Here is a 24,599-nt window from a genome sequence, read left to right as displayed (position 1 = left end):
ATTGCAGGTTTATTGTCAAAATTTGCAGAGTTTCAGCTGTTTGAAATGAACAAATCAAACAAAAGCAATGGAAATAGTTCAACACAACGAATCCTTCAAGTGGTTTCCCCAAATTCAATATTATTCAACCCCTTCATGGCGAGGGTCTTTAGTACTTAGTAGAGCACCTTTTTGCTGTTATGTCCTGCTACAAAGGAGATGAATAGCTTCTGGCAGCGTTTTTGAGGATTCTTATCCCATTCCTCATGAGCAATGGCCTCCAGTTCAGTAATATCCTTGGGTCTGTGTTCTGCAACCGCCTTCTTCAAATCCCACCAGAGATTTTCTATGGGATTCAAGTCAGGTGACTGTGACGGCCCTGTAGAATCTTTGCGAACTTCTTCTGCAACTAAGCCTTTGTGGAATTTGAGTTATGCTTGGGATTATTGTCCTGTTGGAAGCTCCAATGACGCCCAAGCTTCAGCTTCCTCACAGACGGCATGACGTTTTCTCCTAGGATTTCCTGATACTTCAATAAATCCATCTTGCCTTCCACACGCTGCAGGTTTCCAGTGCCAGTGGATGCAAAGCAGGGGGTTGAATAGTTTTGAAAGTGGAGAAATCATTATAGGTTGCATTTTCAGTTGAATTCGGGGAAACCACTTGAAGCATTCAACTATTTCAATTGATTTTGTTTTATTTGTTCATTGCAACCAGCTGAAATAAACCTTATTTGCAATGGGGGTTGAATCATTTTGATTGCAACTGTATGTAATCTCATACCTTCCTGTAGTCAGGTGTACAGGACGTGACAAATTCCGGACATGAAATTACACCTAGTGAGAAAATGTTTAGGTTTAGGCTATGTCTATGAAATCAAGAACGTAAGCGCTTTCTAAAACGTCTTTTTCAGTTGTTCAGAGATCTCCTGTGCTGTACCCCGATTGTGACTCGTTTAAACAGCACAGCTTTCTGAATCAGTGAAGTATCAGTATTTATGAGGGAGTTTTCAGTGCGATTTTAATTTAGTATTTCTGAAAGTCTACAAAAACATTTTAGCTTTTTAACAATATAACTCGACAATGTTGGGTTAATATTTTTTATTTTATACTAAGGAAGTTTTTATCATTTTTAACATTTATTTAATAGACAGCTTTTGTAATGGCTTTGGTCTGAGTCTGAATTGTTGAGGCTGGATGGATTGGTGATTTTACATTAAATTTAGATCTGCTTTTCCCTGCTACAGGCTGATCCATGCACCCACCCAGGTCTGAGAAAATGATGTTTATATGACACACTAGGTGGCACTATTCCCTTAGTCATGGAAGAGACTTTACAGCCCCATTAATCAGTACAGTCTTGCAGGCTGCTTTTAAATCATTTGTATTGTATATCCTCAGATAAAGCTGTATACGTTTATTTTCACCTTTTCACTCCCTCGGGTTAGTTCACTATTAAACCTAGTGAAGATGTGAAGTAATGTATTCATCTCTAGTGACTCCTGAAGCATCAGAAGTGAGATACAGAAGCATAAATAAGACAAGAACTGATGCACAAATATATGAAATATCTTTGGAAAGCTTAAACATTGCCTACCACTAGGCATAACAAAATTCCAGTTCAGATAAACTATCGGTTACTAAGTTACAGGGTGGCTCAAGTAGACTTTATCATCACATGTACAAGCTCATTGAAATGAAATTCTTTGTATGCAGTAGAAAATAAAGGATGATGAGTGACCAGTGATTAAAAAAAAACTGTACAATATATTGTGCAGGATAAAAATAAATCATATATATACGAAGTATAAAGACAAATAATGGTGGTGGTAGAGAGAGAGAGAGAGAGAGAGAGAGAGAGAGAGAGAGAGGAAAAAAGTTGTACAATAAATGTACTCTGGTCATGTTTACATGAAGTGGGTATTGTGCAATTTTAAGGTATTGCTTGTGTTTTTGTGTTGTCTATATGAATCTGCTCGTTGTCCTGTCTCCAGTGGGTGTTTGGCTTTGAGCCACAGAAGAGAAAAACACCCCTTCAAGTCCCCACTAACACTTCCGACTAAGCAAATATTTATTCTAATTTCAGCAGGGCTCCATTTCAGCCCCAGGGGAACTAAAATCCCATCATGTCATTAAACAGTCAGTCCTGTACACAACTCCTGCGCTCTTTGCCAGTCAATGATTTTGCATGAGCATGAAGGTGACCTGCCTTGGTGTTCGTTTTTTTAATTATTATTTTAATTAAGGTATTGATTTATGATTGATAAAAGTTAAGCAAGCCGGCCATGTCATAAACTAACTTTGTTGAAGCATGTTGTTTAGGCTTTGCGTAGTGTGTGTGTGTGTGTGTGTGTGTGTGTGTGTGTGTGTGTGTGTGTGTTCTCTCTTCTACCCAGTGGTACTTTTTCTTCAAAGAGTTAACACTGGAGACTTTCCAGGAAGGCTGGAGCCTCTCATCCTGTGGGTCCTCCCCCCTGTTTCAGTGCTGTGACCTCACTGTTCAATTGGCACTGTTTCAAGAACGCTAAAACACGTGCACACAGCCTCAAACAGACACACATACACGCTATATCAGGGAGGCAGAGACTCGCAAATGAGTTCAGCTGTCAGCCCGGGGTTGAGTCGCGAGAGGGAAAGACGGGGCCATGGGGGGGGAGAGGATGCTTTGGAATAAGAACTGCAGAAGAAAGCAAGAGATAAAGTGAGATGCAGGAAATAGTGGTAAAATGGCATGAAGATCAAGACCATTACGGATCTACACAATAACACAGGAAGAGTGGTGGCAAAGAGGAAAGCCGGTTCTTTTTTTTCCCCCCTTCTGTCTGGATGGTGTTAGATCTTTCTTTAAAGCTCTGCATATCACCGTGTATATGTAAACCAGTGGGCTGTGCTTTGAGCAAAATAGGCTTACCACAGGAATCATACAAAAAGCCTAATTTCAGGAAGAGAAGGAAAAAACATGTGACACACACAGCTCCGAGACAGCAAGCACAGCTGAAAGAGCTTGGGTGTATCAACCTGCTTTTCTAGAGAAGGGATGAACACTGAAACCAAGAGAGACTTTCAGCGTCAAGGCTTCTGAAGTGACTCAAAGGGAGTTGATTACTCATGCGACTTTGGCTTCTTCGTTTGTGACTTGTCGGAGATGGGAACCATGTGTGGCTTCAAGAGGGCATGGGCACACAAAAGGAAAAGCTAAAGAGTGCAGTCAGAGGACAAATACCCGGCAAGTGCTAGAAAGTGAAATAGAAGGAACTATGAGTTTGCCGACTAACTGTGTCTTTCTCGCTCCTGCTGACAGGGCTTTCAAAGTCCGAAATGGGAATATCTATGGATCCCCATGTGCAGTCAACCGTCCAATCGACATCTTGCAGAAACGCAGGCGGTAAATCTTTTCCCTCTTTTCTTTCAATGAAACCACAGGATAAAAAAAACGCATGTGCAGTTTAACACTGGTGTTAGGTAATATCCGTTCCCGGTTTGAAAGTAACGGTCGCACCACATGCTGTGCCAGTTATGCTTTCTGTGAATGGTGTAACATAGAAGCTGAGCATGTGTAGGACACCTCAGTGCTCCAGCACATAAATATCAGCACAGTATTTTACAGACTGTGCAGCAGGTGAACACAGAAGCCAGATCCCGTTATTTGGAATATTGTTTTGGCCTCTTGGGGTTTTTTTTCCCCCCACACCGGACACATTGTGTCTGTGCATTGATGTTAAAGTTAAATATGAGTGTAATGTGTAGAAAAGTCTGAATCTTGCTAACGGATCCTCCTGATGATGTTCTGCAAAGTATTGGAAGAAATGTCCTTCCTATTAATTACTGAAAAACGTTAAAGTGTTTCAAAGCAGTAGTTTTATTTTTATTTTTTTTGTGATTGGATATGTTATGAGGATTTACTGTATAAGGTAATAAAGACGCTAATAATTTAAGACCTCAGGGACAAGCAGGAAGTGAGACTTATCCTGCTGTTTCTAACCAGATTTTACAACCTTGTGTTGTGTCTTCCCCTCCACAGTTTTAAAGCCCATCTGGTGTGCTGTTTTGGGAATTTGGTCTGTTTTGTTTTCCTCAGACACAAGGTTAGCATGGTCTTGATGAATAGATTTATAGGTTCGATTTTAAACTCAAACCTGGCCAAGAATGTTTGACCATATCTGTGAAACAGAGCGTGGTGCTGGTGTTCTTTTCTCGCAGCATGCACACTATCTCTCCTTTCACTTTTATTAAAGCAGGTGTAAAACATAAGTTAAATGATACTTTTGTTGTCTAGCGCTCAGCTGTGACTCTTGAGATAGGGCTTTAGATTTGTGGCCCAAAGGACAGCCAGATAGGATTACTTCCTCTGAAATAAATAATACTAATACGTGCTGTTTATTACTACCTCGGTTCCCACAATTGATAATAATATATAGTCTGCATAAAGCATTATACAGCCATGAACTTTCACAACCAGCTGTTTGGATAGTATATTTTGTATGAAAAACCCATGTGTCTGTTCTTCTTAAATTACATGACAGGTTATACTTCATTTATGTGAAAGCTGTTTCACCAGGGGAAACAGTTGATTCAGCATAACATGTCTCATAAGGGGTTCTTATGAATACATTTGTGTCATTTCCTGTTGTTGAAGAAGCCTGTGCCCAAGTTGTACAAAAAAATGACACTGAGGGGAGCTGTTTGGGAGCGGATTCCTTAAGAAGCGATTGTATGTTTTCAATGGCAGGAAACGAATGGAACGAGCACCAGGAATTGTCTTTTCATTTGCAGTCTGCGTCCATCCTGATGGAATTTCTTCACGCATACATGCAGGTTTGCTGCAAGCCACTGAAACGAGGCCAAAGCTGTGTGCAAACTATTGTGTCACTACCTTTTGAAAAGAAGAGCTGTTGACTGAAACTGAGCAAGAATCATGGCTTCGATATCAGCTCAAATATTCCACCATAAATATCCAGATGGCTCGTTGGGAGTTGTTTTTAAGTAATCATGAAAACATTGTCTTTGATACTTAGACATTAGTCTCTTATCTTGAGCACATCCAACGCTGCTGTGCTCGTTTATCTCTGATAAGAGTGCAAACTGAGCCACAACTGACGTCAACCCAAGAGCTGTGCATGGTGACACAGGCGTTTGTGGTCACAGCTTCTCTTACCACTTTTCAAAAAAAAAAAAAAAAGTGTGTGTGTGTGTTCAGTGTGTGCGAAATGAGTGAGTGTTATAGGCATTTTTCTGAATCTATCATTTAATACAATCCACTGGTCACAGACTATGTTTGCCTTGAGTTTTACAGCTAAACTAACAAAAGGACGCTTGAGCAAGGTGCAGGATCCTGCAAAAGTTTTGCACACCTTTACTTAATGCGGTTCCTTAATGACAACCGATTTTAAACCTGCATAAAAACTTCTAAAGGCTTATTCCAACAGGCAACAGCAGTCATAAAAATACTCAGTAACACTTTCTACCATGGCTGTATGTAGAATAATATAACATTCATAACATGTTAATGCATTGTTAAGGCATTATACACTTGTTATAATTACTTGTGAAAATACAATACACTTTGCGCAGCCCTTATTATGCAGTATGAATTCTTAATATATGGAATAATATTTCTGACAAATTATTTCATATGTACAATGACCTGCACTTTCTAGAAAATCATCAGGAAAAAAAAATTGCATTGGTTTGATAAACATTTTTTTTGTCTCACTTTACGTATTCTGTAGCTATTTTAAAGGTATTATAAATAGGTGTCAATAAGCTACATTAATATATGAAAAGTATAATGCATTCAGTTGCTCGTTTAAAAAAATCAGGACAGATCTCACTTCAAATGCATTCTAACAATTCATAACACATTGTAACCATTGTTATAAAGTGTAATGCATTTGCATAAGTAATTGTAACGTGGAAAATGCATTAAATGCATTATAAATACTTTCAAATTGAGTCACTCAGCATCAATTTTTGTTGACATAAGGTTGTACAGTGGCACATTCCAGGCTAAGTTACATATAAGTGTTATAACTGTTTCATGTACCGTAATGTACTATTGGTATGTCAGAGTTACATAATGGTGATGCCGAGTGAGATCATATTTGACATAAAGCAAACCTTTTTGCTGTATTTCTGCTTATATGAATTTTATGAAAACCTATGACATTTTATGACAGGTATACGTATACACGTATTTCCTCTCACATTAAATTAGATTGAATTTAGTTTCGAGGTTTGATCTTTTACATCATCTTCATTATGTGTCAGAAATAAACTGAGCCACAAAGTCTGTTTTCATGACATTTAATTAGTAATCCGCCCAGAAAGGATCATAACTCAACCCTTGGTAAATATAAGCAAAGAAGGCTGTGAAAATTTGTCTCTACTATCTATCTATCTATATATATATATATATATATATATATATATATATATATATATATATATATATATATATATATATATATCTTTGTTAAATATATGTGTGCAACAATTATTGGTACCCCTATGAATTCATAAAAGAAACATATATTTGAGATATATTTCCATTGATATTTTACTTTTAATTTTTTAGTACACCTGGGTGACTAGGAAAAGGAAATTGTTCAACCATGACTTCCTGTTTCACAGGGGTATAAATATGAGGTAGCACATTGGCCAAATTTCCTTAGTCATTCATAACAGTGGGTAAGACCAAGGAATATAGCTGTGATGTGCAGCAAAAGGTTGTTGAGCTTCACAAAACGTGAAGTGTCTATAAGAAAATAGCACAAGCATTGAAAATGCTCATTTCCACCATCAGGGCAATAATTAAGAAGTTCCAGTCAACTGGAAATGTTATGAATCAACCTGGAAGAAGACGTGTGGCTATATTGTCTCAACGCACTGTGAAGAGGATGGTTCGAGTGGCCAAAAAATCTCCAAGTATCACAGCTGCAGAATTGCAGAAGTTAGTTAGTCTTGGGGTCAGAAAGTCTCCAAAACTACAATCCGAAGTCACCTACATCACTACAAGTTGTTTGGAAGGGTTTCAAGAAAAAAAAGCCTCTACTCTCATCCAAAAACAAATTCAAGCATCTTCAGTTTGCCAGACACTACTGGAACTTCAAATGGGATCGGGTTCAATGTTCAGATGAAATCAAAATAGAGCTTTTTGGCAATAAACACCAGAGGTGGTTTTGGTGCACACAGAGACGTAGCTATATGGAAAAGTACCTCATGCCCATGTTAAATATGGTGGTGGCTCCTTAATGTTTTGGGTTGTTTTTCTGCCAGAGGACATGGACATTTTGTTAGGATACATGGCATCATGGACTCTATCAAATATCAACAGATATTAAATGAAAACCTGACTGCCTCTGCCAGAAAGCTTAAAATGGGCTGTGGTTGGATCTTCCAGCAGGACAATAATCCAAAACATACATCAAAGTCAAAACAAATATGGTTTACTGACCACAGAATCAAGGTCCTGCCATGGCCATCCCAGTCCCCTGATTTGAAACCCAAAGAAAACCTGTGGGGTGAACTGAAGAAATTTGAAGGATATAGAGAGATTCTGTATGGAGGAACGGTATCAGATCCCTTGCCATGTATTCTCCATCCTCTTCAGGCATTATAGGAGAAGACTCAGAGTTGTTATCTTGGTAAAGATATATATAAATATATAAGACGTTGAAAAATAAAGTCACATACAGATAGGTCACAGTGGAAAAACCAACATAAAGTCGGTTAGTATGGTGTTGCGCCATCATGAGCCACCAAAATAGCTTCAATGCACCTTGCATTTTCAGTAATTCTGTAAAAATTTGATCATCTGTTAGCAGGTTAACATGAGCTTACCTGTCAGGATAACTGTGAGGATTTTTAAGTCATATTTTTAAAAGTTGATCATCTTGGTTCCTGCTTAATGCAGACCAGCTATCTAACATGAGCTAGCCTGACCGGATTACTGAGGGGATTTTAAAGTCATACTCAAAATATTTATCATCTTTACTGGTAATCCTAATTAGATGAGTAAAAGAAACTTGACAGCGTATTTCAGAAAGCCACTTTGATAAAATCATACACCTACTCCTACTCCTACATTTCCCATTTCTGAATGATAATCTTTACTGTTAGTAATGGTATCTCTAAACACGCTCTTTTTATACCATTCTCCTGCTCTGTGAACGGTAACTGTTGTGACTGCTGTATTTTCTGATCCAGTTGTTTCCGATTGTAACTTCTTGACTAGACCCTTAACATGACTGCTCCCTGTAAACTAAGCACTTTTCATGCCTTAAATAGGACTTTAAATAATGGAAAACACCATCAAATTATCATTACAATACACGGCTATGTAAGATGTTAAATTGTATTCTTTCCACTCAGACACCAGAAAACAATGTGCTCAACTATAACCACCTTTGCAGAGGCTTAAGATTACTTGCTAATACTTTCACCTTTCCTTGTAAGTGCTTAATTAAAGGGGGAAGTGGTAGAACCTGCTTCACCCCAGGTCCCAATCACTTGTTTATTGAAATGTGCCTATTAAACCCACATCTGTAGATCAAATCAAAGGCCAGCCCTCTTTGCCTCCCTTCTGCTCTTGACTCTCACCCCAGCCTGTGCATTAAGCCTTCATGGCCAGGCACTTCGCTACTTAATTGCTTTTGCTTGACAAGTGATGCACGTTGTCCAATTGGGATCAATACGGCGTTCCAAATAAAGCCTGGATCTGCTGAGAGCTTAATCGGGCCCAGCAGTGGGGATAGTGGATCCGGGAGAGAGGTTGAGCTCTGCACAAGTCCCTGTGTGTTTTTCATTTTGAAGAGCGCTACCCTCAATTATGCCACGCTCGGCGCAACAGTCTTCTCAGACCACCACTGAAGAGCATATTGATTGCACCATCTCATTACTCTTTTCTTTACCCATGTACCCAATACACAGAGGCTATTTGTGACTTATCCCTGGTAGTGCAATTTATTCTGCCATCCTCAGACTTTTCCCGTAGCACCTACTATATACTCCATTTGGGCTCCTTCTTCTAAACTGAATTCTCTAAATCTGATTCTCTTCCTGCATTTCTGTATTTCACTTTCAATTAGCTGGTAGATGGGTCACACAAAGTCAACAAATATAAATGTTTTGAGGAAACTACATTAGGATCACTAGGATGTCTTTGTATGCTGTAGCATTACAATTTGGAAAAAAAGAAGCGTGATGGCCACACACTGAATTTACAGCTCCAAATAACTTTTTATTGAAAGTGCAACGTTTCGACCGTCAGGTCTTCATCAGGCACAATTACAATTTACCATCACTGGAACTAAAAGGACCAAACGTGTTCCAGCATGACAGTGCCCCTGTGCACAAAGCAAGGTCCATGAAGACATGGTTTGCCAATACTGTAGTGGAAGAACTGAAGGGGCCTGCACAGAGCCCTGATTTCAACCCCACTTAACACCTTTGCCGCTAAATGGGAAAACTCCCACAGCCATGCTCCAAAATCTAGTGGAAAGCCTTCTCTTAAGAGTGTTGGATATTGTAACAGTAAAGGTGCACTCCATCTGCAGTGGGATGTTCAAAATGCACATATGGTGTGATGGTCAGGTGTATACAAACCTTTGGTCATATAGTGTACAGTATAGACTGGAGAATCAAGCAGCAAACGTCTTGGTCCTGACCTCATGTCATATCTGTAATTTGTGTATCTTTTTTGGCAGTGAGGATCAATGTATGAGATGACAGGGAATGCCCAAAGGCTAGTAATGACAGATTTTTGAGGAACACTTACTGACTATGTCCTGTTCCAGACCACCCAGCTGGTTACAGTCCATTACAGTGCCTCTCAATTGCACATGCATTGATGGTAAAACCTGGAATGTTCAGCCATGACACCCTGTTCCCATACATTGGATGCTTGTTGAGACTTGTGTGTTGGAGGGTTAGCTATGTGTTGATTATTAGGATGTAACATACCCATTTGGCCTTGTTCAGCCTCCATGCTTAAAACCAAAAAGAAAGAATGGTTTAAAATGTCTATCGGAATTGAGAGGTTAATATTTACACTTAGAATTGAGCAAATATGTTTGTTTATTTAGTATATTCAATACACATCCTAATAATACATTGATCAACCATAACTTGAAAACCTCTGACAGGTGAAGTGAATAACATTGATTATCTCATTACAATGGAACCTGGTAGGCAGCAGGTGAACAGTCAGTTCTCGAAGTTGATGAGTTGGAATCAGGAGAAATGAGCAAGCGTAAGGATCTGAGCAACTTTGACAAGGGAAAATTTGTTATGGCTAAACAACTGGGTCAGACCACCTCCAAAACAGCAGGTCTTGTGGGGTTTTCCTGGTATGCAGGGGTTAGTACCTACCAAAAGTGGTCTAACGAAGGACAACCAGTGAACCGGTGACGGGGTCATTGGTACCCAAGGTCCGATCCCACAGAAGAGCTACTGTAGCACAAATTGCTGAAAAAGTTCATGCTGGCTCTGATAGAAAGGTGTTAGAACGCACAGTGCATCACAGCTTGCTGTGTATGAGGCTGCCTAGCGGAAGATCGGTCAGAGTGCCCATGCTGACCCCTGTGCAACACTATGCCTACAAAGGGCACGTAAGTATCAGAACTGGACCGTGGAGCAATGGAAGAAGGTGGCTTGGTCTGAGGAATCACATTTTCTGTTACATCATGTGGATGACTGGGTGCGTTAGCATCACTTACCTGGGGAAGAGATGGCACCAGTGTGCACTATGGGGGGAAATGGTAAGCTGGTGGAGGAAGTGTGATACTCTGGGCAAAGTTCTGCTGGGAAACCTTGGGTCCTGGCATTCATGTGGATATTACTTTGACACGTATCACCTACCTAAACATTGTTGCAGACCAAGTTCACCCCTTAATGGCAGTAGTATTCCCTAATGGCAGTGACCAATTTCAGCAGGATAATGTGCCCTGCCACACTGCAAAAAGGGTTCAGGAATGGTTTGAGGAACATGACAAAGAGTTCAAGGTGTTGATTTGGCCTCCAAATTCCCCAGATCTCAATCTGATCGAGCATCTGTGGGATGTGCTGTACAAACAAGTCTGATCCATGGAGGACCCACCTCACAAGTTACAGGACTTAAAGGAGCTGCTGCTAATATCTTGGTGCCAGATACCTCAGCACACCTTCAGAGGTCTTGTGGAGTACATACCTTCATGGCTCAGAGCTTTTTTGGCTGCACATGGGGAACCTACACAATATTAGGCATGTGGTTTTAATGTTATGGCTGATCAGTGTATATTACAATTATACATAACACACCATATTTAAGTATGATTTGATCATAACTAAAAGTGATGTCTTCTCAGCTTGTATATAGTGCTGCTGCTAGAAATGCTTATTGTAAAGACAGAGCAGAGCTTTCACAATGCTTTTGTTTTTTAGATGCAAGTGCAAATTTTGGTGTCTTTTGCACATATTTCTTTGTACAGTGTTTACAGAAAGCAGCAAAGTAGTGCAGGAACTCTAATTCTCATTCTTTTCACCAGTTAAAAAAGATAGGTAGAACTCTTTTTTTTTTTAAGTTAAAAAAAAAAGTAGGTAGAACTATTACAATATGTAAGATACTAAACCACTAAAGTGGTGTATACAAAATGCCAAAAATTCTAACTTCACTCATGGTTGCTCAGGTGCAAAGAAGCTTACTTTAGTATTTCTGGCTGGTTTAAAAGGTAGCTGATGTAACCCGATTGCTAATTGTGGTACTTTGGTAGCATTTATGTTACCTCTACCAAAATATAGTCCAATTATCCAATTCAAATCTGCCAGAAGAAAACATCATAAAAAAAGAGATTCAGAAATGTCTTAACTGAAAACATAATTCTTTCTCGTTGCAGTTGGCAAATTCACCACAGAAGCTATAGCTAATTCTCAGAAGGTAATTATGGGACTGTATGGTACTGTATGGTACTGTATTATGTCTGTGCATGGTTCTTGGTCTACTAAGGCTCACTCACACAAACCACAACCATAAACCTGAGTCTGCACTTTACCCAACACTAATAATATTGGGAGACTGCTTGGGTTCTTGTACTTTTGTTTTTCTAATAACTTCTTTTATGCTAGTCTCTATGACATGTCAAAGCTAGAACACAGACCCCACAGGAAAAATTATACCGTATAGTATATTTGTCTATAGTATGCTGGAAAATGCTTTACACTAACATTTAGCACAGGAAATATGCCTTCAGTAGTGTGACTTCCTGTGATGTGAGGAAAAATTTAGGTTAGGGTTAGATTTAACTGTGTACATAATCCCCACTTAATAATGCTCAAAGTCTAATAGATAAAAGCATATTTGTGACATAGTATGCTTTGGAATATTAATCTCTATAAACTACAGTTATTATTGAAGCTAAAAGGCCTTATGGACTTTGCTACAGGCAAACTGTTTGTTTCCTACATACTGTCCCAAGTCAAGTCCCAAGTTCTACATTTTGAGAATGGACCTAAGGAATGGACCTAAGGAACTAACTTAGGGGTGTCACAGCAATGGGATGAACACAACTTTTATATTTTTTAATTTGTACATAATTTTGCATACTATATAGATATCCACACCCACTTCAGTATTATGGGCTATCTTATGTAGCTTCATGGCATATAATCCCAATTAAGTCCATTTCAGTTTCAGGTTGCAACACCTCAAAATGCTGAAAACTTCATGAGGGTGAATAGTTATGGAAAGACTTTGTATCTCTTTTTTGTCTTGTCAGTTTCTTATCTGACTGGCTGCTCCTGCCTGCATGAGTGAAAGATATTGTCTACTGTGAGACTTTTTTTTAGTTCAAATACATATCTGATTTGCACAACAGTGCTGATCCCTGTAAAAAAAAAAAAAAAAAAAAAAAGATTGCCAGACTTGTCTTCTCTTTTTCACATGTTCTCAGTGACTTCCTCTGGACATAGAACATAATTAATATCCAAATAGTGATTTCAGTAACCAGGTGTTATAATACTATAATCTATATAATTTGTGTTATAATACTTGTGCAATAATCTATGTAACTCAATGCTAATAAATGGATAATTATGGGAGATACATCAGTAGAAACAAATGAAAAAAATATGTAGTAACAAAAAAAAAAAACCTACACCTGAAATAAGAAGTAAACAATTTGCCACAGAACAAAACAATAAGTATTAACCAATTAATTTGTGACTTTACATAACAAAAATTGAGTGTATTATAAAGGCGCTCATTAATTTGCATTAATTTCACAGAATACAGAAACATACCAAGTAATAAATATGAATTAAATTTTGGGCAAAATCATTCCAGTAATAGTTTTTCTTCTTGACTGCCATCATACAGTTCCAAGTCATGAGATTCAAGTCCATGCCTCTGTTGAATTGTGTGGGAAAATAAATTGTTCAAAAAAAATGTAGAATTTCACACTTTAAAAAAAGCTTTCAAAGCAAGTAAGTATGTAAATTTTAATAATGTAACTGTAGCATGAATCAGAAACGAATAAAACTAAATAAGCAGTTAGCATGATCATATCCAAATGTTTACATACGCTACTAAATAAAGGCGTTTGTACTTTTTAAAAGGAAAAAAGAAGATATGTCAGTGGATAGGAAGTTTGTTGAGTCTTGGGGCAGCAACTGCAGAATCTCCATCACATTTTTCTGTTAAGAGAGGAACAGTGAAATGAAGCTGATCAGAAGACCTGAAGTGTCTAGTGATAAAGCAGATTGTCAAAATAAGGGCAAGGCGGAAACTGTAGTGGACTCTCAAATAAAGTAAAGCTAAAATTGGAGTAATATGATCCTGTTCTCTTGACACCATTGACTAATCACGCAGCAGTGTTTTAAAGTAGCTGCAAATGTGCCTGAGAGGACGAAGTGTAAAGCTGAAGAGGTTTCGACATCGGCCTGCTTTATAGTGATCTAAGCAAGATGACACAAACACATCGATCACCTTTTCCGAAAGAAGAAGGAAGAAACTAAAATATCATTTTGTGGGCAATTCTCCAATAAAATAGCTATTTGCTCCCCAAAGAGCTATAAAATTTCCCTTGTACAGCATAAAGTTACTGTGATATGGTGCATAAAGGTTGAGATCATGGCCTGAAAATTTGGACGCTATTATCTTAAAGATACAAAGAGCATTCATAATATTTTAGTGGGGTAAAGATACACTCAGAATGAAATAAATTAACTAGGATAAATACATTATAAATACATGATATTATATTATCAGTTGCAAAGGATATTATCAGTATGTAGTAAGATGCTAGCAAACACACCATGCTAGCACATATACAGTAATGTAGTTAAAGTGTTACAGTGGTGTTTTTTATATAGCTTGTTTCTTCAGGAATAAGGAGAACGATACCTTATTGCCAAATTTTGCACTTGTGTATATGATACTACGCCAAAAATATTTGGAATGATTTATTATATAATATGTACTGACACATTTTGGTTCATAATCATGGAAACTCAAAATAAAAATGAAAAATTTGCCATCCATTTTCTGAGATCCACGAGGCTTGAGTAAGGAGTTTTGTTTCAAGGGAAGATAAATCTGTGGAACTATACTCAACTGTGAGTGGACGGTAGTTTCACAGTGTACAAAGAACTGTGGAAATGCACTCAAGACAATTATCCAATAAGCCAATAAAGTGGCAGTAGCGCAAAGTATAAAATCATTCATATACAAGACAAGAGCTTCAGTTAATGTTCACATCACCAGAATGAGGAAAAAAATGTGATCCCAGCGACTTGGACAGTGGCATGGCTGTTGCTGCCAGAAGGGCTGGTTTGAGTATTTCAGAAACTGCTGATCTCCTGTTATTTTCACACACATCAGTCATTAGAATTTACACAGAATGGTGCAAAAACAAAAGACATCTAGTGAGTGGCAGTTCTGTGGACAGAAAGGCCTTGTTGATGAGAGAGGTCAGAGAAGAATGTCCAGACTGGTTTGAGCTGACAGGAAGTCTCAAATAACCACTCTTTATGACCATGCTGAGCAGCAAAGTATCTGAGAACATGCTTACATATTAAACCCTGAGGTGGTTGGAAGAAGGTTTGAAGATGGGTTGACCCACCTTGGGGAAAACCATGTGTTATAGTAGAACAATTTACGAATAGTTGGTAGTGAATTAAGTGTGAGATTGTTCTCACCTTCATAAGAATGGAATAGAAATCCCAATCGAAATAACAACTACTAGACAAGGCATGGTGGTTTTTGGTTTTGATAAAAAATAGAAGAGGTTATTTTGGATGCACCCGCATGCAGGGATGTATGTATGTGCGATGGGAAGACGTACTGCATTGCAAATAGGGTTATAACCTGCTTCACTTGAGTGACTATAAATAGCCTAAACTGCTGTATAGGTTATTTATAGCCCTCCTTTTAGCCCTCCATGTGACTTTCACTGTTACACCATGTGTCCTTTCACATCAAACCAGAAAGAATTCCTGTAGAAGCGAAAAGGAAATGGTCCTGGTCTGATTTCAGTCCGGCGGCCGCTCTGTCCTATTTCAGTCCCCTGCCACTTTCTCATTGGCTCCGCAGTTGCCATTCACTTTCTTCCTGAGTCAAGTTGCCTAATTCAGATGATCATTCTGATTATGCAATAACCTAAGGTACCACAGGTGGATCCTGCACGAGAGCTAAAGATTTATGTGTGATAGTTAGTTTTGTATTTACCGTCCCATCATTAACGGAAAACAAACACAAAGTGTTTGTGTAATACTTTATAGTATTCAAAGTACTTAATATACATAGAATCAGAATTAATGTCCATGACCCAGGCCTGGTTTGAAGAATGTTTTATATAACATACAGTTGCAATCAAAATTATTCAACCCGCATTGCAAATCAAATTTATTGTCAAAATTTACAGACTTTCAGCTGTTTGCAATGAACAAATCAAACAAAAGCAATTGAAATAGTTCAACACAACGAATGCTTCAAGTGGCTTCCCCAAATTCAACTGAAAATGCAACTTATAATGATTTCTCCCGTTTCAAAATTATTCAACCCCCTGAAGAGAATCCCTCACAACAGCACAAATATGCAAAACAGGTGTTGTCTCAAGCGCACCTGATGCAACTAATCAAGCGCTTCATTAGTTGCACCAGGTGTGCTTGAGCTAGAACACATGAAATACCTGAACTGGGTAGTGGCAGAAAATGGGTAAAATCCCCGGACAGGGCAGAAAAAGGAAGCTATCAACGGCTGCAAGCAGATTCATGAGAAGGCAGGTTGTTAAAAAACCCTCGAGTGACTGCAAAAGACCTGCGGCAAGACTTGGTAGCAACAGGCACTGAGGTTTCAGTGAGCACAGTAAGGCGTACTAAACGCAGAAGGTTTCCATGCCAGAACTCCAATGCGTACACCACTACTGACCCAAAAGCACAAGAAAAGTCTGCTCAAAATCATATAAATAAGCCACAGAAGTTTTGGGATTCTGTTCTGTGGAGCACTGAAACAAAACTGGAACTTTACGGCATGATGGATCAGCAGTATGTCTGGAGGAAGAAGAATGAAGAAAGAACAGTCTGTCCACAGTCGAGCATGGTGGTGGCTCAGTGATGCTCTGGGGCTGCTTTGCATCCTCTGGCACTGGAAACCTGCAGCGTGTGGAAGGCGAGATGGATTCACTGAAGTATCAGGAAATCCTAGGAGAAAACGTCATGCTGTCTGTGAGGAAGGTGAAGCATTGGACCTTCCAACAGGACAATGATCCCAAGCATACCTCAAATTCCACCAAGGCTTGTTTGCAGAAGAAGTCCTGGAAGATTCTACAGGGCCATCACAGTCACCTGACTTGAACCCCATAGAAAATCTCTGGTGGGATTTGAAGAAGGCGGTTGCTGCACACAAACCCGAGAATATTACTGAACTGGAGGTCATTGCTCATGATTGGCTAAGATTCAGGAACGCTGACAGAAGCTATGCTTCTCATTCGCAGGAGGTCATAACGCTCGCCATGAAGGGGTTGAATAATTTTTAAACTGGAGAAGTCATTATAAGTTGCATTTTCAGTTGAATTTGGGGAAACAACTTGAAGCATTTGTTGTGTTGAACTATTTCAATTGTTTTTGTTTGATTTGTTCATTGCAAACAGCTGAAAGTCTGTAAATTTTGACAATATACCTGATTTGCAGTGAAGGTTGAATCATTTGGATTGCAGTTGTAGATGTATCAGGAAGATTGGGCAAAATTTGACCAAGCAGAGGATGGTCATGCAAGTCATTTAGAGAATATTTATACCATGTACTGTATATAAAGCAATTCAAACTTTTGAGCTAATATTTGAACTAATATCTTAACATAGATATTAACATAGTTTCACCATTTTTGTTGCTAGTTATAATGAAAAAATGTGTTGCTATATTTAAAAAAAAAAAATCATTTCCTGTTCATGTTGCACTCAACTTTACAGTATGTGCAGTGCACAATTGTGTTCTAATAATATCTCTGTCTCTTTTTTCTCTGTTGCAGTTTTGATGTGGAGAATGGACCGTCAGTGGGACGAGCACTGGACTCTCAGGCCAGCCCGAGCTCGGGCCTGGTCCTGCAGGGCAATTTCCCCCACAGCCAGCGACGCGAGTCTTTCTTGTACCGGTCCGATTCAGACTTTGACATTTCACCAAAAGCCATGTCCCGAAATTCCTCCACTGCTAGTGAGCTGTGAGTATTATAACTCTGCTTAGTTCTTAGTTGATGCTTCATAGCATGATGAGTTCACATTAGGGAGATTACTATACTATGTATTGAAGTGTTTTTGATAATTGGCTGAAAACAGCTACCTTTAAGCTGAATATTCACATACAGCTATAACTATGTCCTTTAAGGTCATTCTGTTATCCTATTCGTCCTCGTTGTTGACATCATGTTTGACGTCCATGTCTTTTTTGCACAAACATCCAAGTGAGGTCATGAGACTCCTTTTGTTTTGTTTTGTTTTGTTTTGTTTTCTCAAGGGAAGAGGGCTTGAAACAGTGGGAAGTCAGTTGCCTGCCTCGGTGAGATAAGCGTGTGGCAACTCTATTTTCCATTAACAAACTGTTTTTAAAAACGTGCTTTCCCATCTACTGACATCCCCACCGATCACCAAGACCCACTCACACACTCGTTTTCCCAACCCCATGTGGTTCACCAGAAGTCGAGGATATGTAGCCTGATTTTATGTGATGCATGTGCCTTTATTCTGTCCTTATTGTTAAAAGATATTTCCATGTGCATGGATATGAGCTTCAGTTTACATGGCCGATATTTATATATACATAAGGGTTTTTTTTGTTTTTTTTTTAAATTGTTAACTATATAAATAATCACTCACTTACATTATAATATCTGACGAACTAACATTGCACTTTTATGGCCGATGTTATGTATACATAATACATAATATCTTGTAAACTGAAGTGGTTCAGATACCTTACCTGTCACTTCACAATTTGCTACCATACAATCATGCTACCTTAATACTGAATTACTGACTTACTCCGTGTATAGTACGGTTTAGACCATAAACTCACTCTGTCTACATGAACTCAGCAGGACACTATTGTGCATAAATTGTTACCCAAAACAGTATTAAGAACTACCGGCTCTATGAAACAACTGGAACATACTGAGAAATTGGCCTTTGTGCTTATTTACTTTCTCAGAAACCTATAAATGTAAAAACAAAAAAAAAATTCCTCTTATTTCAGACATGAAGACATGATTGTAACACCATTTGCACAGGTTAGTGAAATTGTTTTGTTCTGAATTCACCATTATGTCCAGTGTTTTGTTGGTTTTAGAGCACACAGTACATATACATGTTCCTCTACGTAGGTCCTGGCCAGTTTGCGAACAGTGCGGACCAACTTTGCAGCATTGACTCATCTGCAAGATCGGGGAAGTTGCAAGTAAGAGAGGTTGTCTGGTTTATATTTTTCTGGCATATTTTATTTAATTTTTATTTGATGGTTTTATCCCCTTTCAGCCACTTACAAAATAAAAGGATTTTCATACATTGCACTTACTGCCTTTTTCTTTCTATCTTTCTTTCTTTCTTTCTTTCTTTCTTTCTTTCTTTTTAGACGGCCATCAGGCAGTAATCCTCCCACTGTGTGCAAGCAGGGTGTGCCAGGTCAGTGGCAACGTATTTAGTATGTAGATAGATTGAGACGGAGCTTATATTGTAAACAAGCCTACTAAGTTTGAGTAAAAATATTGCACTGTAATGGACAGCAGTAAATCAATCCAGAGAGAAGAGTGAGCACCATCATGTTGATCAGTAGTTTCTCTTCATGCCTCTTTTCTGTATGTGAACCGAATCACAAACATAAAGAAGGATCAAATTCTAGGTTAGGGGCAGAACAACAGCGATAGGATTCATTATCCCAAAAAATAATAATAAATGACACCCTTTGGAACAATTTAGAAGCAATAAATTTGGATGGCACCTGTAGCTTGAGGATGGTCATACAAACTGACAGCAGTGTATGATTCTCAAATACACCACTTCAAATACAAAATAAATAAATAAATGAATTATGCTCTTACAGAAACATCTTGATTTTTGTATTAACGCTCAAACCACAAATGAATAGAAATAGCTTACTGAGTTATAACCACAGAGCTCAATATGATTCCCATGAACATGTTTAATTGGTATTCGGTTGGAATCCCATTGTGAACTCTAATAGGAATTTCTAGTGCATTATTGTCAACTCAAAATCAGACAAATTTATGGATTTGTTTATGGATTACCCATTGGAATATAGTCTGATTTGATTTCTATAAGGTTCCTGATGGAGTTTTATACAGACACATGCAATGTGAATTTCGTATGGACTTTATAATATAAGTTCAGGCTTTAGTTATGGTATGTTTTATGGTATATTTTATACATATTTTGATAAATTCAGTGATGATTGTGGACATTTCAAGGACAACTTATGCCATAAAATGGGCTTTGTTTCCCCTCATGTGAGTTCCAAATACGTTCTGAGGATTAAGGTGTCTTGCATGACAGGATAAGTTAGAGTACCATGATCTAATATTTTATATTGCCCCATATATGCCCTATGATTTCACATTGCATAACAGTGGTGATGCATGTATTCCCGTTTCCATTGGAAAACCCATGGGACTTTTCATTGGTTGAAGTCCATACTTAGGAATAGTGTTTTTTTTTTTTTTTTTAAATCCTTATGTTCCTAGCTCAATAACTATTCCATTGCAGATGAGGCATACCAGAAGTTGGCCATTGAGACACTGGAAGAACTTGATTGGTGTCTGGACCAATTGGAGACCCTGCAGACACGTCACTCAGTCAGCGAGATGGCCTCCAATAAGGTATCATTTGTCGGTCAATGTTCAACAATATATTCTGTTTTGGGGTTTTTTTTAACCATTGTCATACTAGCCAATTGTTGACATTTGTGAATTAATGTATGTGGAAGAGGGCAGTTAGCACTTTTCTCCTAGTGTGTTACGCTGCCCTGTGATGCTGAAGGAACAGCAGATCAAAAAGATGCGATCTGTAGATGTGTCTAGAAGGAAGCACATGCTAGTCTTCACCCTCCTCGGCTGGTAGCTGTTGTGTGACAGGGAAGTGTTGGCTGGTGGGTGGGAATTGGAAAATGACCTAATTGAGGAGAACATGGGGGAAAATAAAGATAAAAACACTGGAAACTGGAGTTGGAGGTGTATTTTTTGAATGTTGAGTGTAGACACACAGACCTGGTGTTTGGTTTGTTTGTCTTTGAAAAATGACAGTTGCATTGGCTGAAGCCTACACGTACTTGTGCCATATTCGACATGCATGCAAATTCACTCACACTCACTCACTCACTCACTCAATCACTGTCATATCACAGCAAACCACTGACTACATTTCCCATCCTGCACTGTGGCCTACAAATATGGCCGCCATGGACCACAATTCCCAGAACACTCACCTTCATTCTAATCACGCACACCTGCATCCAATTCACAGCACAATCACAACCACAGTTTAAAAAGGACCTTCCTATGCATTCACGCTTTGTGAAGTATATGCTCAGTTGCCTTGTCTCTGTCGTTACCAAGCCTTATATCGTGTCTGTTTATTCTGGAATCTTGACTTTTGCTTACGTTTACGACTTTGTCTCTTTGTCTTGCCTAGTTTGGACTGTTTGCCTGATTGATTGAACCTGGCCTGCCTATGTACCTTGATCTCTGTCTGATCCTTTGAACTTATTGCATTAAAGTAATTAATCTGCACTTGCTTCCGTCTCAGTCTCCATCACGTGACACTCACACACAGACGACCAAGTTGTGTGCCTGGAAATGTGGAGTTAATGTCATGGGAGACCACGAGTCTATGACGCTGCTGTGTGTAGTACTGAAAATGCTATAAATAGCTTGATGCTATAAATAGACAGCCAATATCGTGATCTCCTATTCCTGCATACAGAACAACAGTGCACATATTTCTGCAAATAAAAAAAAAGTGTGGAAATGAATATTATGTACTTGTGTCAAAATAATTATTTCGATTTATTAACTATATAGAATAATAAATAGACTTCTCCTGAGATCCATGGATATGTGTTAAATTCTCATCCACAGTTGAGCTCTATACAAATTCTATATATTTTTCCTTTTGTGTGTTCATCCTGAAATATTTCTCTGCCTAAATATATTAAATACATTATTTCCTGTCAAAAACACACACAAAAAACCCCTTTAGAATTTCACATGTAGCTTGCTGAAGCAGTTCAGGAGTTTTTACTCTTGCTAAACATACTTTATCTTCCAAAACTTCCATTCTCATCCTTTCTGCTTCTCCAGATTCCTTCTTTTTCTCTTATACACCGTCAGGAATAGAGTTACCCTTATATTTATCCTTCTGCCCATTTCATGCACATTACGTATGCAAAGCACACACTCCTCTAGCCCCATGTGCATGCACACACCTCCCTCCGTGCTCACCAGCCAATCAGATTGGCTCAACCTCTGTTGTCAGGAGTAGCTGATTGGAAGTTCTTAACGCATGCTGGAAACTGGGGAGGGGGGTGTAGCTTGTGGAAGCATCATACTCTCTCATCTTTCTGTATGTACACACACACTGAGAGAATACAGTGACCAGCATTGACATGTGTTGCCTCTACGCATATAAGTGGAATCTGTATCATCCTGTTCTGTTTTTTGCTGTGTGGAGCAGCCGGACTTATTCTGCTTGGATTACATGTGCTGGCAGACTACAGTGGAATTCTAAGCTGCGAAAGATATGAGACTGCATGCACTGTTCTATAGAGGACTGTGTCGGATAATGAAATAACACTTTTTTTTCTTTCCACAAGATTTGTTCAGTAGTACTATCTCAGTATGGCTTTATACATGTTCTCGTGCCAGAGCTGCGACTTTCACTCTGGTAAGTGCACTAATGCTCAACTCGGTGGTGCAACCTTTTCCAACGTGAACTGCGAGGTTAGAAATATAAAACGTGCACCACAGTGCTAAGAAGATTTTCATTCTGAGTTGGGATCTCAAAACCATCTGTAACCATATGTCAGGGGCATATGTCATGCATTTATCCAATCAGCCAATTCTGTGGCAGCAGTGCATAAAATCATGAAGATGCAGGTCAAGAGCTTCACTTAATGTTCACATCAAACATCAGAATGGGGGAAGTCATTTTTCTCAGGCGTTTTGGCATGTGGCACAGTGGCAGGACCATGACCTTGTTGGTGCCAGAAGGGCTTGTTTTGAGTAGTTCAGAAACGACTCATCTCCTGGGGTTTTGACACAATGGTCTTTTTACAGAATTTTGTGAAAAACAAAAAACATCCAGTGAGCGACAGTTCTGCAGGCTGAAATGCCTTGTCGATGAGAGACTTTAGAGGAAAAGGGCCAGACTGCTTTGGGCTGGTGGGAAGGCTGCAGTAACTTTTTACAACCATGGTGAGAAGAAAAGCATCTCAGAATGCAAAACACACCAAATCTTAAAGTGGATGGGCTACAACATCAGAAGACCACATCGGGTTCTCCTCATCTTAGAACAGGAATCCAAGGATACAGTGGGCACAGATTTGGATATAGAAATTCATGCTTGTGTGTGTGTGTGTGTGTGTGTGTGTGTGTGTGTGTGTGTGTGTGTTGTGGCCTCACTTGACTTTTCTTTCATAGCACACTTGCCTGATTACATAACCGCGTCTGCAGAGATGCAGAAGGCTCGTTGATTTCATTGAGCAGGTGCTGTCCTCTCAGACGCCCGTACTGTCTGAATGAAGGGTCCTGTCTCCACATAGAGCTGCTGCTATTGTGTACCCGAGTTGCCATGGCAACCACAAAACACTCATATGTGTGTTGTGTGTGTTATGCCTTTTTTTTTTTTTCCTACAGCACCACTGAGTAAGTCTTATCATATCATATCGTAACCACTACATAGTTAAACTGCTGCCAAGTTCAGACCTGAGGGTTGTAAATGTTCACATATATTAAGAATGCATGTCACAGATTCCTCATTCTGTACTGCTAAAATTGTGAGTCTTTTTATTATTATTATTTATTAACGCTTGAGCCATTTAGTCTACATTCAAGCCCAGGTAGTTCTAGGAGGACTGAACCTGGCATAAGTGGCTCTGTGATCAGAACATCAGTAGAATGTTGAAGAGTAAAGGAATGACTAGTTCATGTCTATTTTCTTGGGATCTTTTGGCTCTAGATGTTGCTAGATGGCTACCTACATCCTCTATGTCACACTCCAGCCCTGAGCGGCAGTAACAAAAGCAAAAGCCAGTCTTTTGTTCAAAAACTTCACAGAAATACTCTGCTCCAATGGATATCAAACAATTGCAAACACAACACAGGTTTATCAAAAAAAAAAAAAAACTCTTTGTTAAATATAAGTGTGCAACAATTATTGGCACCCCTGTGAATTCATATGAGAAAAATATATTTGAAGTATTGATCTTTTGCATTTTTTTAGTACACCTGGGTGACTAGGAACAGAAAATTGTTCAACCATGACTTCCTGTTTCACAGTGGTATAAATATGAGGTAACACATAGGCCAAATTTCCATAGCTGTGATGTGTGGCAAAAGGTTGTTGAGCTTCAGAAAATGGGAAGTGTCTATAAGAAAATAACACAAGCATTGAAAATGCTCATTTCCACCATCAGGGCAATAATTAAGAAGTTCCCGTCAACTGCAAATGTTATGAATCAACCTGGAAGAAGACGTGTGTCTATATCATCTCAACGCACTGTGAAGAGGATGGTTCAAGTGGCCAAAAAATCTCCAAGGATCACAGCTGGAGAATTGCAGAAGTTAGCTGCGTCTTGTGGTCAGAAAATCTCCAAAACTACAATCTGAAGTCACCGACATCACTACAAGTTGTTTGGAAGGGTTTCAAGAAAAAAAAGCCTTTACTCGCATCCAAAAACAAACTCAAGCTTCTTCAGTTTGCCAGACACTACTGGAACTTCAAATGGGATCGGGTTCTATGGTCAGATGAAACCAAAATAGAGCTTTTTGGCAATAAACACTAGAGGTGGTTTTTGTGCACACAGAGAGGTAGCCATATGGAAAAGTGCCTAATTCCCACAGTTCAATATGGTATTGGCTCTTTAATGTTTTGG

General features: G+C 38.9%; 1 protein-coding gene across 8 annotated transcripts in view; it reads left to right on the top strand.

Moving 5' to 3' along the window:
• Positions 1 to 24,599, top strand: part of LOC108271088 (cAMP-specific 3',5'-cyclic phosphodiesterase 4D) — an 86,611-nt gene that overhangs the window by 49,953 nt on the left and 12,059 nt on the right. For 4 of the 8 annotated variants that reach the window (XM_017478343.3, XM_053683429.1, XM_017478345.3 and 1 more), the window contains 6 exons: positions 17,476 to 17,664; positions 17,958 to 17,999; positions 18,693 to 18,726; positions 18,820 to 18,893; positions 19,068 to 19,117; positions 20,216 to 20,328. In XM_017478343.3, coding sequence (XP_017333832.1) covers positions 17,476 to 17,664; positions 17,958 to 17,999; positions 18,693 to 18,726; positions 18,820 to 18,893; positions 19,068 to 19,117; positions 20,216 to 20,328 — 502 coding nt within the window. Of the gene's footprint in view, positions 1 to 2,528; positions 3,364 to 11,848; positions 11,890 to 17,475; positions 17,665 to 17,957; positions 18,000 to 18,692; positions 18,727 to 18,819; positions 18,894 to 19,067; positions 19,118 to 20,215; positions 20,329 to 24,599 lie in introns of those variants that run through there. The other 4 variants (XM_017478347.3, XM_053683430.1, XM_047158162.2 and 1 more) reach the window with 3 other exon arrangements.

This window comes from Ictalurus punctatus, chromosome 10 (genome assembly GCF_001660625.3).
Source record: "Ictalurus punctatus breed USDA103 chromosome 10, Coco_2.0, whole genome shotgun sequence".
NCBI classification, from domain to species: domain Eukaryota; kingdom Metazoa; phylum Chordata; class Actinopteri; order Siluriformes; family Ictaluridae; genus Ictalurus; species Ictalurus punctatus.
The sequence above is the reverse complement of the archived record's forward strand: the minus strand, read 5'-3'. Positions and strand labels throughout refer to the sequence as shown.